Source organism: Ahaetulla prasina, chromosome 4 (assembly GCF_028640845.1).
Source record: "Ahaetulla prasina isolate Xishuangbanna chromosome 4, ASM2864084v1, whole genome shotgun sequence".
NCBI classification, from domain to species: Eukaryota; Metazoa; Chordata; class Lepidosauria; order Squamata; family Colubridae; genus Ahaetulla; species Ahaetulla prasina.
In genome coordinates this window covers 21,905,924-21,922,184 of record NC_080542.1, presented here as the reverse complement: position 1 = coordinate 21,922,184, position 16,261 = coordinate 21,905,924, and the positions used below count along the sequence as shown (strand labels likewise).

Genomic DNA, 16,261 nt, shown 5'->3' with positions numbered 1-16,261 from the left:
ATTTAGAAAGTGTTGGAAGGGACCTTGAATCTCTTATAGTTCAACTCTCTGCTTGAGCAGGAAACCTTTCCAAACAAATGGTTGTCCAATCTCTTCTTAAAAACCTTAAGTGTTGGAGCATCCTCAATTTCTGAAAGCAAGCCATTCCTCTGATTAATTGTTCTCACTACAGGAAATTTCTCCTTAGTTCTAGGCTTTGATAATGTCCCATCTGTTTTGGATACAGTATTCCAAATATGGTCTTACTAAAGCATTACTGATACTCAGTTCCTTCCATTACTGCTAATAAATTACTGGATGAAATTACTGGATGGAATAAATTCCAATGGCTGCAATTTCATTTTTTGTAAAATCCTGGACAGATTACAAGATTTATTATTTCCAATATGTAGGAATATACATATGCGTGTATGGAGAAATAATCTTAGTACTGTATTCGATAAACGCGGGGAATGGGGAGACAGGATACCTCGAGTCAATTAAAATAACAGAATAGCGATTGGCTACGGTAGGAGAAAAAGAAACCAATCAGAGTTGTGCTGTTATTGTCCAATCACGACAAAGCCCGGGAAATTCAAACAGTGACTTTGCCACTCTCAGTGACATTGCCACTCTCAGCCAATAGGAAGACGGGAAGCTGCCTATAAATACCCATCAATTCGTCCGCCAAATTCATTCACCCGAGTTTTTAGAGAGTGAAGTTGCCTTGTTTGGAAGATGGCCAGAACGAAGCAAACGGCTCGGAAGTCCACCGGTGGTAAAGCGCCAAGGAAGCAGCTTGCTACTAAAGCAGCTCGCAAAAGCGCACCTGCCACCGGAGGCGTGAAGAAACCTCACCGCTACCGTCCTGGCACTGTTGCTCTCCGGGAAATTCGGCGCTACCAAAAGTCCACCGAGTTGTTGATCCGCAAACTCCCTTTTCAGCGTTTGGTGCGTGAAATTGCCCAGGACTTTAAGACCGATCTGCGTTTCCAGAGCTCGGCTGTGATGGCCCTTCAGGAGGCCAGCGAGGCTTACTTGGTGGGGCTGTTTGAAGATACTAATCTCTGCGCCATCCACGCCAAGCGAGTCACCATCATGCCCAAAGACATCCAGTTGGCCCGCCGTATCCGCGGCGAGAGAGCTTAAAAATCCTTCACCTCACTTGGTTGAAATCGTTATACCCCAAAGGCTCTTTTAAGAGCCACCTACGCTTTCACTCGAAAGAGCCTGGTTGTTGTACTGCTTCAATTTGTATATAACATAACATCAGAGTTGGAAGGGACCTTGGAGGCCTTCTAGTCCAACCCCCTGCCCAGGCAGGAAACCCTACACCATCTCATTTTCTTAAAAATTTCCAGTGTTCACCGTTACCCCGTATGGAGGCTTTCAATATTTACTCACGGCTGACCGCTGGAAAGCTGGGTCGGCTGTGACGTTGGACGGGAAATTGCCCCCATATTCAGCGGTTTGCTTTTTCCTAAGCGGCTGAAAATTTAAACTCATCAGCCATATCAGCCAATGTCCCTTTCCAATCTTGTACACTATCCTTCTCGTTCTCTCAATGAACAGTCAGTAACAGTTGGAAGGGACCTTGGAGGTCATCTAGTCCAACCGCTGCTCACGCAGGAGACCTGTACTAGGCTGTGGGGCTTGGGAAAGACTGAAAAAGGAAATATACAAAAAATCTATATGGATGTACAGTGGAGGTGTTTTGACTGTGAAATTTAGCGTGGCATTTTTTCAATGTCTCAAATCAGGTCAGCTCTTTTCAAGAAAAAGTGGGTGGCTCTTAAAAGAGCCTTTGGGATAGGAAGTCACAGAAACACTTCACTTCTTCTTGGCCGCCGTCTTCTTGGGCTTGGCCACTTTCGCCTTGGGAGTCTTGGGCTTGGCCACTTTCGTCTTGGCTTTGGCGGGACTCTTAGCTGCCTTTGTCGGCTTGGCGGGCTTGGCCTTCTTGGGGCTCTTGGCCGCCTTCTTGGCTCCCGCGGCAGATTTCTTGACCGCCTTCTTGGGGCTCTTCTTGGGAGCCGGTTTCTTGGGCTTCTTGGCGGCACTGGCCGGCTTCTTGGCGGCGGGCTTCTTGCCCTTGACGGCCGGCTTCTTCTTGACCACCTTGTCCTTGCTTTCTTGCTGCTGCTGCTTCTTGTTGAGCTTGAAGGAGCCCGAGGCGCCCGTGCCCTTGGTCTGCACCAGCGTGCCTTTGCCCACCAGGCTCTTCAGCCCCAGCTTGATGCGGCTGTTGTTCTTTTCCACGTCGTAGCCGGCCGCCGCCAGGGCCTTCTTGAGCGCCGCCAGGGACACGCCGTTGCGCTCCTTCGAGGCGGCCACCGCCTTGGTCAGCAGCTCGGTGACGCTGGGCCCGGAAGCCTTGCGCGGCTTGGCGGCGGCCGCGGGCTTCTTGGCTTTCTTGGCCGGCGCCTTGGCTGCCGGCGCAGCGGCCGCGGGGGCTTCGGGCGCCGTCTCGGACATGGTCTCCTCCTTCGGGCTCCTCGCGCTTTCCTTCCTTCCTTCCTTTCGTTGGCTGGCAGGTGGCGGACAGGCGCTCGGGGGGGCAGAGGCGGCTGGCTGGCACAGGGTCTTTCACGGAGCCCAAAAGTAAATTCTGAAGTGAACCAAAGGAGCCTGCCTGCTATTTATAGGGGCGGAGCTGCGCCCTGATTGGTGCGTTCTCGGGCGCTGTTCTCTGCCAGCCAGACACGGTCGCGGCCGCTGCAACTTTGTGTTTCTTGGGTGCCACAAAAGCGTCCCCAAATTCGCGCCTGGGTCGCGGGGCGCGCCGGGTCCCGGTGGAAACGGGGCAGGGGAACCTGGCCTTTCGGTCGGTGGCGGCAGCCGGCGGGGCAGAGGCGGCGGGCAGCAGAAAACCGGGCAAAAGCGGAGCGCCTGTCAGCTTCGCGCGTCTTCGATTTGGAAATCTTTGGCCTTTTCGTGTAAATTAAAACCTTGTCTTTAGAGTGCGGGGCTGAGGAAGGGGGCCAGGCCGCTCTTGGGGGACTCCGGGGCGGCGTGGGGAGAAAAGGCTCTGTCCCCGAACGGGCGTTTTGCTACAAAAGCCGCTTGAAGTAACCCAAGTAACACATTCATTCATTAACTCTGGAGTCGGAGTGACGGGACTTTGCTGCTAAAACTCTTCCAATTTAGGACTTTTACTTTTATTCTTTCAAGAAAAACGTCTCGTTGCTTTCTTTCTTGGACACTGTTGATCACCCTTAATGTCCGGTTCCTTAGGCCGCCCGCAGAATTTTGGTTGTCTGTCAGACGCCATCAGCATTGCAAGGGTGGCATTTCTAACAAGGAGTGGCTGGTGGCAGCTTCGAAAGATTTAAGGTTTATAAATATCTCCTTTCCTACAATTGTCATTCTCCCTGCTATTGTTTAATTTAAAAAACCCTAACTTTAAAACCAAAATTTGGTGGAATAAATAATGACATGAATATACTGTGGATGGACCCTGGATAAATGCATATTGATTACTACAAAATTCCAATGGCATAAAATGGTGAAAACTAGCACAGGTCTTAATAAACATTCCATCTATGTATTTTATTCAAAGTATCTCACTTTTCAGAAATGTAGTATAGTAGCTGATATCCAATCTCTAATGCCAGAAAGTAATAATAGACTAGTAGAAATGCAACTGCACTTGGAGTGATGGTACCTTTCTGTAACTTCCAATTTACACAGGACTTTTATTCTTTTAAGAAGTTATATCTAACAATGAAACACAACTGCTAGATTTCTAACCACTAATAGTATTTTAAAAACAAATACTTCAGTTTGATTTAACTCTGACAATAGGAAGTGTTTCACTGATGTGTATTTTAATCCTCTTTTAAAATCCCTCCATTGTATAGTGGTTCTGATTTCATTCTATATTTCTTCTGGGAAATGAAGCTTAATGGCTTATATGACATACATTCATGATTGCCTTTCAGTTGAGTAGGTTTGATAAAGATGGAAATTGCGAGTAAATGAAAGTTAATTTTGAGTTTTTGGAATGAATATCCATCACCTCCCATAATTATCTTAAGAACATAAGCAGTCGCCTGCTGGGTCCGATCCCATCCAGTCCTGCAATGGCCACTTAAAACAGGTAGTCTTTGAGTTACAACAGTTCCATTTAGTGACCATTCAAAGTTACATTACTGAAAAAAAATGATGATTTTTCACACTTGCAAGCAGCCCCATGGTCACATGATCAAAATTCAGACAATTTGCAACTGACTCATCTTTATGACGGTTACAGTGTCCCGGGATCATATGGTCTCCTTTTGTGACCTTCTGACTAGCAGAGTCAATGTGGAAGCCAGATTCACTTAGCAGCTGTGACAGGAAAGGTAGTAAGATGTGTCAAAATTCACTGTCTCACTTAGCAAGACAGTCGCTAAGTTATGAGAACTACCTGTAAGTTGAGAACTACCTGTGCACAAGGAAGCTCACTAGTCTCTCAGCACATGACTTCCAGAGGCAACCCCACTGCCTGCAAGGCTAATAGCCATTGATCGAGTGGTGAAATCCAATTTTTTTTTACTACAGGTTCTGTGGGCGTGGTGGGCGTGGCTTCGTGGGGGTGGCAGGGAAAGAATATTGCAAAATCTCCATTCCCACCCCACTCCTGGGGGGAAGGATATTGCAAAATCACCATTCCCACCCCACCAGCCAGAGGTGGTATTTGCCAGTTCTCCAAACTACCGGTACTCAAAATTTCCGCTACTGGTTCTTTGAACTGCTCAAAATTTCCACTACCAGTTCTCCAGAACCGGTCAGAACCTGATGGATTTCACCTCTGCATTGACCTCCAAATCAGATATGCTAATATCAATTCTTGGATACATGAAGAAGATCCAGTCAAACATGCAAATAAAACTATAGAAACAGAGGAGCAATTTAATCTGTGCACAACACAGTCAAAGAAGCAATCCACACTTTTAATTACCAAATCAGTTATAATATCCTTTCTACTTACAACAATTAGTTCAATGACAATTCGAAGTTACAACACCACTGAAAAAAGTGATATGATCATTTTTCAAATGACTGTTGCAACATCCCCATGATCAGGCAATCAAAATTCAGATGTTTGCTAACTGACTCATCTTTATGACAGTTGCAATGTCCTTGGGCCATGTGATCACCTTTTGTGACCTTTTGACAAGCAAAGTCAACATGGAAGCCACCTTTACTTAACAACCCTTGTTACTAACTTGACAACCATAGTCATTCACTTAACAACTGTGGCAAGATAGGTCATAAAATGGAGCAAAACTCACTTAATAAATGTCTCATTTAGCAACATAAATTTTGGGTTCATTACTGGTTTCTCTCCCTGACATCCATATATATATATACCATTCCTTTATAACTGCCCATTCTTCTGAGAGCAACTCAGATTAAAAGAACTTTAATGTCATTCCCAAAATGCATGCAACATCCTATGGAGTGACTTCATAGCTTAACTTTCAAACATGTTTATTTGTATGAGTGACAGGAAGGAAAACAGTTAAGGGTATCAGGAGGGGCTGATTTATCTTCCTCTTGCCCAGTGTAGAATCCAGATGCAGAAGAGAGTTTTGTTTGTTGCCTTTTTGGGAGCTACCTTCTTGGTGCAAATATATATGTAGCCTGTCTTGAACTCTCATCAGCATTGGCCAGTATGGTCAAAGACAATGAATTGTGGGAATTGTAGTTCAATCCATTTAGATGGCCCTAAGATGCTTATCTGACAAATTATATTTAGAGTAGAGTAGAGCTGAGTTGTGTACAGTTGAGTGCAGTGTAGTATTGTATTAGAATTTAATTTATTATTAGGGTTGAGAGCCTGAGGGGTGACAACACTGAGAACAAGGAATTGGATCGTTTTAGGTTCTAGAACTGCATTCTGGTACATTCATACATACTCTTTAATGAAAGACAGGAACATTTTCTGGCAGCAGATAAAAGCTCACCTAGGAAAGGGTCTCCTGTCTCTCTGTTTTACTTACTTCTAAAGAAATGAAAAATTAGTATAGTTTAACTTTTTTTCTCTCCATAGTTTCTTACCTTTGCAAAATGTGTTTCTTCTTCTTTGCCGCCTTATTCTACTCATATAAGGAATATAAATTTTCAGGAAATCAAGAAAAGCAAAGTACAAGCTGAGGTCAAACCCAGAAGTATAATGGAATAGGGAATCCCTAGAAGCATACTTGGATAGGCAGCCACCCAGAAATTTTCAGTGTATTATGCTTAGCAGAGTAATGCTAATATGGGCATTACTCATTTGGTGACCATTCAAAGTTACAATGGATCCCCAAAAGTACTTACTACCTAGTTCAGGGTTCTCCAATTTTGGCATCATTAAGCCTGGCGGACTTCAACTCCCAGAATTCCCCAGCCAGCAAAGCTTTCTGGGAGTTGAAGTCCACCCGGCTTAAAGTTGCCAAGGTTGGAGACCCCTGACCTAGTTCCAAAGTTCCAAGAGCCACCATTCCCCCAGTCACATTTTGGGTGCTTGGCAACCAACATACATTTATGGCTATTGGCATGGTCCTGCTATGTAGGATTGTGGCAGTCATTTTATAACTGGCATTCACTTAATGACTGCTGTGTTTTCTTAATGACTGCAGGGTTTGCTTCCAACCATGGCATTTGCTTAACAACTGGCACGAAAAAGTCATGTAGGTTCACTTTATGAACTTCACCACTTACAACTATAAAAAGCAGGCTCCATCACAGTCATAAGTTGAGGATTAGTTAATGAATGTGTCCTATCTTTTGTATTAGAATAGAATAGAATAGAATTTTATTGGCCAAGTGTGATTGGACACACAAGGAATTTGTCTTGGTGCATATGCTCTCAGTGTACATAAAAGAAAAGATACCTTCATCAAGGTACAACATTTACAACACAATTGATGATCAATATATCAATATAAATCATAAGGATTGCCAGCAACAAGTTATAGTCATATATTATCTTGTTGCCTATCTTGAATATTGAATAGAGTAATAGACATAAATCAAGAAGGAAGCATTCATGCTAAGTAACCAAAGTACAGGTAGTCCTCAATTTACAACACTTTCCTTAGTGACTGTTCAAAGTTACAATAGCACTGAAAAAAGTGACTGTTTCCCAGTTACCACCTTTCCAGCATCCTCATGATCAAGTGATCAAAATTCAAATGCTTGTTAATTGGTTCATATTTATGACCTTTGCTGTGTCCCAGGGACACGAGACCCCCTTTTAAATCCTTCTGACAAGCAAAGTCAATAGGAAAGCCAGATTCACTTAACAACTGAGTCAAGAAAGGTCGTAAAATGCAGCAAAATTCACTTAACAAATGTCTCACTTAATAACAAAAATCTTGGGCTCATAAGTCAAGGACTACCTGTAATTGGAAAAAATTGCACATCAGCTTCAACTTATCAGAGAACTAGTCAATTTCCCACCCATTGCCAAGACTCAGAGCAAGGAGGGAATAAAAAGGAGAAAAATATAAAGAAGTAAGGAGAATGATGTAGATTTGCTGAGTGTTTTGTGGATTAGGGGGAAATGAGAAATGAGAGCAGGGGGAAAAAATTATTCTCCAAGATCCATTTCAGTTGCGAACCTGCTGGCATTCACTGCACCTACTTTTAGTTGGTGTTTCCAATATTCTGCCACACTTGAGAATGGCTAAGGGGGCTACCACTATACAGGGAGTACTTGACTTACAACCATTCATTTAGTGACTGTTCAAAGTTACAATGGCACTGAAAAAAGGGACTTATGACCATTTGTCACACTTAACGACTGTCACAACATTCCCAAGGTCAAAGTTTAGATGCTTGGCAACTGGCATGTAGTTACGACAGTTGCAGCATCTTGGGGTCATGTGATCACCTCCTTCTGACAATGGAGAAGCCAGATTCGCTTAACAACCGTATTACTGCGTGAAGAACTGCAATGATTCACTTAACAACGGTGACAAGAAAGATTGCAAAATGGGGCAGAACTCACTTAGCAGCTTACGTGAGCAATTCTTGCTTGGCAACAGAAATTTTGGGCTCAACTGTGGTCATAAGTCGAGGATTATCTGTATAAGCAAGGACATCAGCTGACTTTAGTGTTCACATCATTTACAGCCTCATTTAATTTCTCCCATAAATGAATACATGTCATTCACCTCCATAAAGAACTAAAATCTTCTTGCAAATGACTAAAGGAAGACAGAAGGTGGCTTTTACCTCTGGTTTGATTCTATGTAATCCTTGCTTTAAAAGAATTTAAATTGGTGGCAGCGATGATGGGATTTCACATAATATTAATATTGATAGTGGCATAATATTGCCACAAGGTGGCAGAAAGAAACATTTAATACTGACATCAGCCATCTGATACAGAATCTCTCTCTCTCTCTCCCTCCCTCTCTCCCTCTGTCTCTCCCACTTGAGGAATTTCACATTGCTCACTTGCCCTATTTTATGGTTCTTGGGAAAAAATCAACTCAATTCAATTCAAAACTTTTTTGTCAGAGTACAACATGTGTACTAGGAGATTGGCTGAGCCTCCCTTCGTGCACCCCCGCACCCAAACCAAGGGTGAAATATACTTACCTTACTTACCGATTTGGAAGTGCGCGCACTGCACACAATTTTAGACCCTCTGCGCATGCACAGAGCCTTCTGCGTATGCACAGAGGGTTAAAAATGGGTTACTTCCTGGTTAGAACCAGGAAGTAACGACATCCAAGCAGATAGGCAAAGCCTGACGCTGCCACCCGCTACCGGTTCACCCGAACCAGTGTGAACTAGTAGCACTTCACCTCCAACACAACTCATAGTGAAAGACAGAAAATCCCTATCCCAGTGAATCCAGCTGACAAACACCCTGGCAGTTAAGAAGCAAAAAGAAAATTGCCTTCCAAAACTTCCACATACCCATTGCACCATGTGAACTTATTGCATGTCGCGCTGGCCTTGCAAGTCAATCGTACTATGTTGTTGTAGAGTTATTTTTCATTCAGGAGTCTGACAGCCCACGGACAAAAACTGTTCTTCAGCCCGTTTGTGTGGCTACGTATGCTTCTATGCATCCGACAGGATCTGGGTTTAGCATATAAAATCATCCGTTGTAATGTCCTTCCTGTCAATGACTTTTTTAGTTTCAATAACAATATCACAAGAGCTACCAACAGATTTAAACTCAATGTCAACCGCTCCAGTTTAGATTGCAGAAAACATGATTTCTGTAACAGAATTGTATATGCTTGGAATGCATTACCTGACTCTGTGGTTTCTTCTCACAACCCCAAAGGCTTTACTCAAAAACTGTCCACGGTTGACCTCACCACTTTCCTAAGAGGACTCTAAGGGGCGTGCATAAGAGCACAAACGTGCCTACCGTTCCTGTCCTATTGTTTCTTCCCCTATGTATATATATGTTTTTAGTACCTCGTTTCTCCTCATATATACGTTCATATATTATATAACCCCTTATGCAATGCTTGTATATATTGTTACGACAAAATAAATAAAATAAATAAAATAAAATAAATAAATAAATCCTTCCCCAATAGTAGGAAGGTAAAGAAGTGCTGACCAGGGTGAGGGTAGCCCCTGAGGATTTCCCTCACTCTTCTAAGGCAACGAGCCCTAGTGAGCTCATCTAGTGGTATCAGGGGACAGCTCATGATGCTTTGTGCTGTAGTCACCACCCTCTGCAGTGTTTTTCTATCTGCAGCTGTCAAGCCAGCATAACACACTGTGAGGCACTGAGTGAGGACACTTTCTATTGTAGACATCAATTGTTGCTCCACATTGTTTTTTTGTAAGACTCTAAGGAAAAGGAGTCTCTGTTGGGCCTTTCTGGCCACCTGGGTCGTATTGATTTTCCAGATGAGATCTTCGCTGAGAGAGACTCCCAGGAATTTGAGATAGACTCTCTCCACACAGCCCCCCCTCAATGTAAAGTGGGGCAAGTTCCTCTTTCTTCCTCTGGAAGTCTAACACCATCTTCTTTATCTTGGTGATGTTCAGATGCAGGTTGTTTTTTAAGCACAAAATTAGGGAACAAAATAGTATATACACTGTGTTCAGTTCTTTCCAGGTGGAATGTTAGTGTATATGTGTGTGTGTTCCTATTTGTGTGTCTGTGTTTGTGTGTACCTCCAAGGGAGTGTTGGCTGCTTGCAACTAGTCCCTGCAGATTTTTGTAAATGGCTTGCCCTTGTCTTCTTCTTTCTATGGCTGAGAGAGATGTGACCCGACTTGGTTGCTTCCTTAAGGTGAGACTCCCAGCCTCCTAATCTCTTAAACTTCTATGCTAAACTGGCTCTCACTGAGATATAGGTAGCAATAGCAATAGCACTTAGACTTATATACCACTTCACAGTGCTTTCGCAGCCCTCTCTAAGTGGTTTACAGAGCCAGCCTATTGGCCCCAACAATCTGGGTCCTCATTTTACCCACCTCAGAAAGATGGAAGACTGAGTCAACCTTGGTGACTCAATCTGGTGAGATCTGAACTGCCAAACTACAGGCAGCCAGCAGGCAGCAGAAGTAGCATGCAGTACTGCACTCTAACCACTGCAAATAAAGGTATCACAACTAAACTATGACAGAGTAGGGTGACATGGGAAACTTTGTATCATGAACAGCACAATTTTAGAATATTTCTACACAAAGTCAGTTTAGAATTAGTGTAATAAAATAAGAATACCCCCCTAAACTACCTCCAATCTCAGGAGGGTGGGAATCACACAACCCAAAGGCTACTCACCTTACATCATTATTCCACCCACTGAAATACTGGATATCCAAAATATTGCCCACCAATGGCCCAGATAAATCCTATCCCCTTAGAAGATTTATTTGGGCCATTGGTAAGCAGTATTTTGGATATCCAGTATTGCAATGGGTGGAATAATGATGTAAGGTGAGTAGCCTCTGGATTGTATGAATCCCCACCCCCATGAGATTGGAGGTAGTTTTTTGGGGAGATGTTTATTTTATTACACTATTCTAAGATGACTTTAGAGATGGTGTAACAGTTTCCCTTTCAAACACCAATCAATTCCTCTTAACCAGGACAGAGGTAAGGAGTACAGAAAATGAGCTTAGGGATCTGAAGTTGCTTTCTCTTTTTCCTTTGAGATTTTGAGGAGAAGCCAAGAGAGGGGTGTGTGTGTGTGTGTGTGTGTGTGTGTGTGTGTGTGTGTGTGTAGCATTCTTTAATCTGACGCTCTCCCAAACTTTACCAAATGTAGCCATTGGCTATGAAATGCCAGAGGTTGGCATCTCAGCATAACTTAAGGATACAGAAAGATGTCAGACCTTCAAGGTAGGCCAGACTAGGGAACCAAGGCCATCTAGGTAATAGTACTTTTATTATAGAGCAATTTTACAGAATCTTGGAAGTCAGAATGGACTTCTCTTTACTTTTAGGAGAACTTTTATCGGAGATGTTTTCTCAGATTACAGTGTTGGAAGAAATTTCCCCAGCTGGGACAAACCACGGACACTGAGAAGAAATGGATGCAGAAGCCAGCTGCCAGAAAGTGGAATTCTTTTAATGTAGGAAGGCAAGAAGCAAAAAGTGACACAGCTCCAGTGTTCCTGGCTTGCAAGCAGATTGGGGGAGGCAAACCCCTTCCTTCTTCTACTTGATTTTCCATTGAAGCTCCTACAGTTTGATTGGGTTATCTGTGTGCCTCTAGTTAAAATGATTGCCCTGGATTCTGCCTTAATGGGTTAATCCTGTCCCAGGACCTTTGTCTTTTCTATCATGGATGTTAATCCTGTCAGGGGGCAGGAAAAAGGGAGTTCTAGTTTTGCCTTAGTGAGTTTATTTTTAGTCTGAGTCCCCTTATCTTAATGGCCGTACTTAAGTATTTCTGTGGTCAGCTTTTGTTACTTTGGTAACAGCTGTTTGCAGGCTCTTCTGAGTCTTCTTTCAGTTGGTGCTTCTTGGTTTTCTTAAAGGGGAAGGGCTGGTTTAAGTCTTTTGTTACTGCTTCAGTGGTTCTTGGCACTGTCCTTTGGGATGTATTTCCCACAACAGTTTGGACCCTGACTCAGACTTCTTTTATCTGAACATTTTTTTGTGTGTGGTTTTTTTCTTCCTCTTTCTCAAGGCTTTTCCTTCTACCCACTACAGAAGACTAGCACAGCAGAGATTTAACACCAAAGAATGTCCCAAAATCCTCCAGCAAAAAGGTTGCTGTTTTCTTTTCACCAAAGTGAGGGTACATTTGAAAATGCCCCTTCTTTCCTTCCTTCCTTCCTTCCTTCCTTCCTCCCTCCCTCCCTCCCTCCCTTCCTCCTCCTCAGCAAAGAGTGGTACATGTGGAAACCATCCTATGTCCACATCTCAGAAGGGCATGTAGATGTCATAGGCAGAAGCTGAAGTTGCCTTTGGAGTGGCAGCAGAGATGAGACATTGAAGAGCAGATTGGAGTGGGCTCCATAAGGTTTCCACAGGCTGTTAAAAGTACACAGGACTGTGAATCGGGGTATGTATTATATCCCAGCTGGTTTGAACCAAATGCATCAAGGCCAAGCAAGTTCTCCTTGGCAATGGGTTCGAAAAATTCATCAGGCTCTGATGCGAGAGTCTCAAGGGAGAGGCACCAACCAGGGCTGGGGTCTGGAGCTGCAAAAGCTTCTGCTATGCCTGAAAAAGAGACAGGAGGAGCCTGGACTGGCTGGGATGAGGGGGTCTTCAGAGGGGTCTTTTGCTGGGATACCGTAGGCAGTTCCAGAGCTTCTTGAGAAAGGATGGAGGAAGCCAAGCTGTGAGTAGCAGCTTCAATGTCAGAAAAGCTTCTGGAGATGGATGGAAAGGAGAGGGGAAAGAAAATCAGTGAAGTATCCTACAAGAGTGAAAAACATTCCTGAAATGTTAAAAATTATCTGCAGTAGAGTAGATAACCTGACTGACAGTTACAGAATGACACAAAATATTCTAATGCTGGAAATATTGAAGGACGCTTTTGAGAAATGAGGAAATTAATACTAAATATGTCAGCAGTGATATCTGAGTATTGCATGGAGGGGGAATGGCAGGAACCTGTAGAACAGTTAACCAAGTGTTATATTTCAGTACAATAACGGGGATTAGCTTACATCTCTGAATTTTGCCATTAAGTCTCCACTTAGCCTTCACAGATAATAACACTGCTGTATTTCACCACGACAAAAAAGGTAGTAAAATCGGTTGTAACTCACTTAACAACTGGCTTGTTTAGTAACAGGAATTAAATTGTGGTCCTAAGTTACCTGTATATGTGAAGCACATCATCACTAAGTTCTTGTAAAAGTAAGGGTGATCAAGTGCAGACTACATCACGTTCTCAAGCCCCATTTTATTGCTGCCGCCAATGCCAAGATTACGCCATTCAAATCCACCCATTCCCACACATGCCCACTTTCATTGTTGCAATTCATGGCCACTTTTTCATAACATAAAAACAAATACAGGACCATCCATCCTCCTTTTGCTTTGTGTTGAAATAAGATTTCACCTTTTCTGCATTAAAAAAATTAAATTTCCTGCAAAGCAAAAGAAAAAAGAAAAAAAGAAATGTCCTTGTGGGCCTCCCCTCCAAAACCCAATTGAAAACACAAAGACATAAAGAGGATTACTGCTGCTGCTGCCTTCCCCAACCTGAAGCCTTCCAGAAGTGCTGAAACAAAGTGGATGGCTAGAATTTCTACAGGTCTAAGCTGGCTGGGAATTCTTGGAGCCAACAAATCTGAAAGCATTGGTTGGGAGATGCTGTAATATTACATCCCTATATCACATAGGGGACATCCTTCTTCCACCAACAAGCTGGGACAAATACAGACTTAGAAGGTGCCTGTTCATTTTTAGGGTGGTGGCTTAGATCAGGTGTGGTTACAGGGGTAGGGAGGCTGAAACCATTTCAACAATACCTGCATATCTGGTTTTGGAGGAACCGCCGGAGATTCACTTTCCGCTTAGTAGGTCGGCTCTTGCATGGCTTCTGCAGAGCATGCATCACATGGGAAGTTGCAGCTGACACAAAGGTGCACAGGTCGCTCCCGCCTTCAGCAGGAGCCAGGGGCTGTGGTGAAGGTGGAGGTGGAGGTGGAGGTGCCAAAATTGGGTAGTTGTGAAGCATTCTCTGTCTCCGTGTGAGTGAGATTCAATTCCAACTACAGTGCAAAGATGTCATGGACAATTATACACCAAGATGACAGACCTGTTATTTTCCTGATCAGCCCTGGATCCCTTTTTAAAAATTGGTGTCATATCAGAAACCCTTCTAATTTCTTGCACTAACCCTGATTTGAACAGTGGGTGATCATCTTTTGTTAGATGGTGAGCAATTTCACACTTGAGCTAAAAACGCTTAAGAGTTCACTATCAGGAGCCAGTGATTTGTTATAATATTCTCTTAAGAATATTGAGACTCCCAGAAAAAGAATGATGAACTGAAGACAATTCCAAGAAAAAGCAGATCTGACAACCACGGAGTACAAAAAGCCGATGAGTAGACTGGCTCTTCAAACCTTCTGGACAAAGGAGAGGACTGGAGATTGCCCACAAGTGCTCCATATATTTGCTCCTTGTAAGAATAGAATAGAATAGAATAGAATTTTTTATTGGCCAAGTGTGATTGGACACAGAAGGAATTTGTCTTAGAATAGAATAGAATTTTATTGGCCAAGTGTGATTGGACACACAAGGAATTTGTCTTGGTGCATATGCTCTCAGTGTACATAAAAGAAAAGATACCTTCATCAAGGTATCTTTTTAAATATAATATTAATATTAAATAAATATGTTTAAAACCTGCTGGAGACTGCTCTCTTGCAGTCAAGAAGACTGTAAGACAGCAGTCTCCAGCAGGTTTTAAACAGTGTGAATTGAGGGAATTGCTATCTTGCTCAAAATGTGGTTAGCACCTTTGAAAGAACACTAGCTTTGCAAACTTCCTTTTCTAATCACTTTTGGAAATAACTTATTAACTACCTTTTAGCCATTACAAACCTTTGGATCAACAAGTTTGAAAGCATTTGTGCTTTCATTTTGTGTTCAATTTTGAATGAAATAAAATTTTAATTACAAGATTAAGAATTAAGAACTACAACCTTATTTTTTAAAAAATAAATAAACATCAAAAGATGGATTAAAACGTTGATTTTAGAATGTTAAAAGAGTCCAGATAAATTTGGAACCCAACTGTAAAAAAATTCCTTCCTTTGGGAAAATACTTTTATTTAGTTTTTTTAAAAATAAGGTTTTAAAATTGAATACTAGAGGGAGCTAAAGATCTCAACATAGAGAAAACATAGAAACTTTACTAACAGTTACAGAGTGACACAAAATAATCTAACACTGGAAATATTGAAATGATTTTGAGAAATGAAGTCAGAAATTAATATTAACAATGTCAATAGCAATATCTGCTTCTATGGATAGACTGAGTTGAAAGTGAATTTACAAATGACAGGCTTTATGAATGACATGGAAAAAGATATTACACTAGACATACAAAAGAAGCTGACTGATGTTTTGATCAGATGGATGATAGGATCAAATTTTATGGTCTTCCATTTTTTGCTGATATGTTACATTAAAAAGATTGTATAGATGTAAAAGAAAACATACTTTCAATTCCACCTACCTGTTCTTTGATGAGGAAGAGCTAAGAGGGCAGATTCCCAGTAAAGGCACCAATATATGCTAATCTTCAGTTTATCGTTTCTGTGTCTGTTCATTTCTCCATTCCATTCATTTTTCCTTATCGTGTGCTGCTCCTTATCAGTTCTTTTCCACAATGTTGTCTACTCGTTTTGGAGGGTTTCCTGAAACTGGTACCCAGCACAGAATAAAGGTTGATAATGAAGCTTAGGAATGCCACTCCTTTCTTTTCCTCCTCCTCCTCCCTCTGAAGCACACCGACACTGTTTAGAAAAACTAACAAAACATCACCAGGTGGTTTGGTTGTTAGCTAAAGGGGGGATAATGGGGCCCTCTGACTCTGTAAATGGTCCTGGCAGTAATGCAGGAAAGGATGGTCCTAATTTAACTTCAAGAATCAATATTTCAACAAGATTTCTTAAAAGCTTTTGTAACTCAAGAGACAAGCACTTTGCTAAGGTACCTTGAAAGAGCAGCTTAGAGCTTCTGGTAGGGTCACAGGAATCCCCATCCCTAGGTGATGACTTCGAGATAAATCTCTATAATACTCCTTTACCTCCAGACCTTGTCTAAAACATTTATAGAGCTAAGGTCCTCTACCCACAGGGGCCTCCTTCAGCTTAATGGGCTTACTTTTACGTAGGCCCATGT

The 16,261-nt window shown here is 42.5% G+C and overlaps 3 protein-coding genes across 3 annotated transcripts; 1 reads left to right on the top strand and 2 right to left on the bottom strand.

Moving 5' to 3' along the window:
• Positions 1-515: 515 nt before the first annotated feature.
• On the top strand, positions 516-1,438 carry LOC131198311 (histone H3). The gene has a single exon (XM_058182799.1). It carries the CDS (start codon positions 718-720, stop codon positions 1,126-1,128), a length of 411 nt encoding a protein of 136 aa, XP_058038782.1. The 5' UTR covers positions 516-717; the 3' UTR covers positions 1,129-1,438.
• Positions 1,439-1,642: 204 nt separating this feature from the next.
• On the bottom strand, positions 1,643-2,561 carry LOC131198310 (histone H1-like). Its single transcript, XM_058182798.1, has one exon. The coding sequence runs from the start codon at positions 2,452-2,454 to the stop codon at positions 1,810-1,812; it is 645 nt and encodes a 214-aa protein (XP_058038781.1). The 5' UTR covers positions 2,455-2,561; the 3' UTR covers positions 1,643-1,809.
• Positions 2,562-12,268: 9,707 nt separating this feature from the next.
• On the bottom strand, positions 12,269-14,677 carry C4H19orf85 (chromosome 4 C19orf85 homolog). Its single transcript, XM_058181255.1, has 2 exons — positions 13,876-14,677; positions 12,269-12,765 (listed from the first exon to the last, which is right to left on the bottom strand). Exons 1-2 carry the CDS (start codon positions 14,082-14,084, stop codon positions 12,330-12,332), a joined length of 645 nt encoding a protein of 214 aa, XP_058037238.1. The 5' UTR covers positions 14,085-14,677; the 3' UTR covers positions 12,269-12,329.
• Positions 14,678-16,261: the final 1,584 nt, after the last annotated feature.

Bases quoted from the DNA above. Each gene is read 5' to 3' on its own strand.
- LOC131198311 (XM_058182799.1), top strand. From the start codon at position 718: ATGGCCAGAACGAAGCAAACGGCTCGGAAGTCCACCGGTGGTAAAGCG.
- LOC131198310 (XM_058182798.1), bottom strand. From the start codon at position 2,454: ATGTCCGAGACGGCGCCCGAAGCCCCCGCGGCCGCTGCGCCGGCAGCC.
- C4H19orf85 (XM_058181255.1), bottom strand. From the start codon at position 14,084: ATGCTTCACAACTACCCAATTTTGGCACCTCCACCTCCACCTCCACCT. The intron at 12,766-13,875 runs GTATTGTTGAAA...ATCCATCTCCAG, and splicing joins CTCCAAAACCAGATATGCAG to AAGCTTTTCTGACATTGAAG.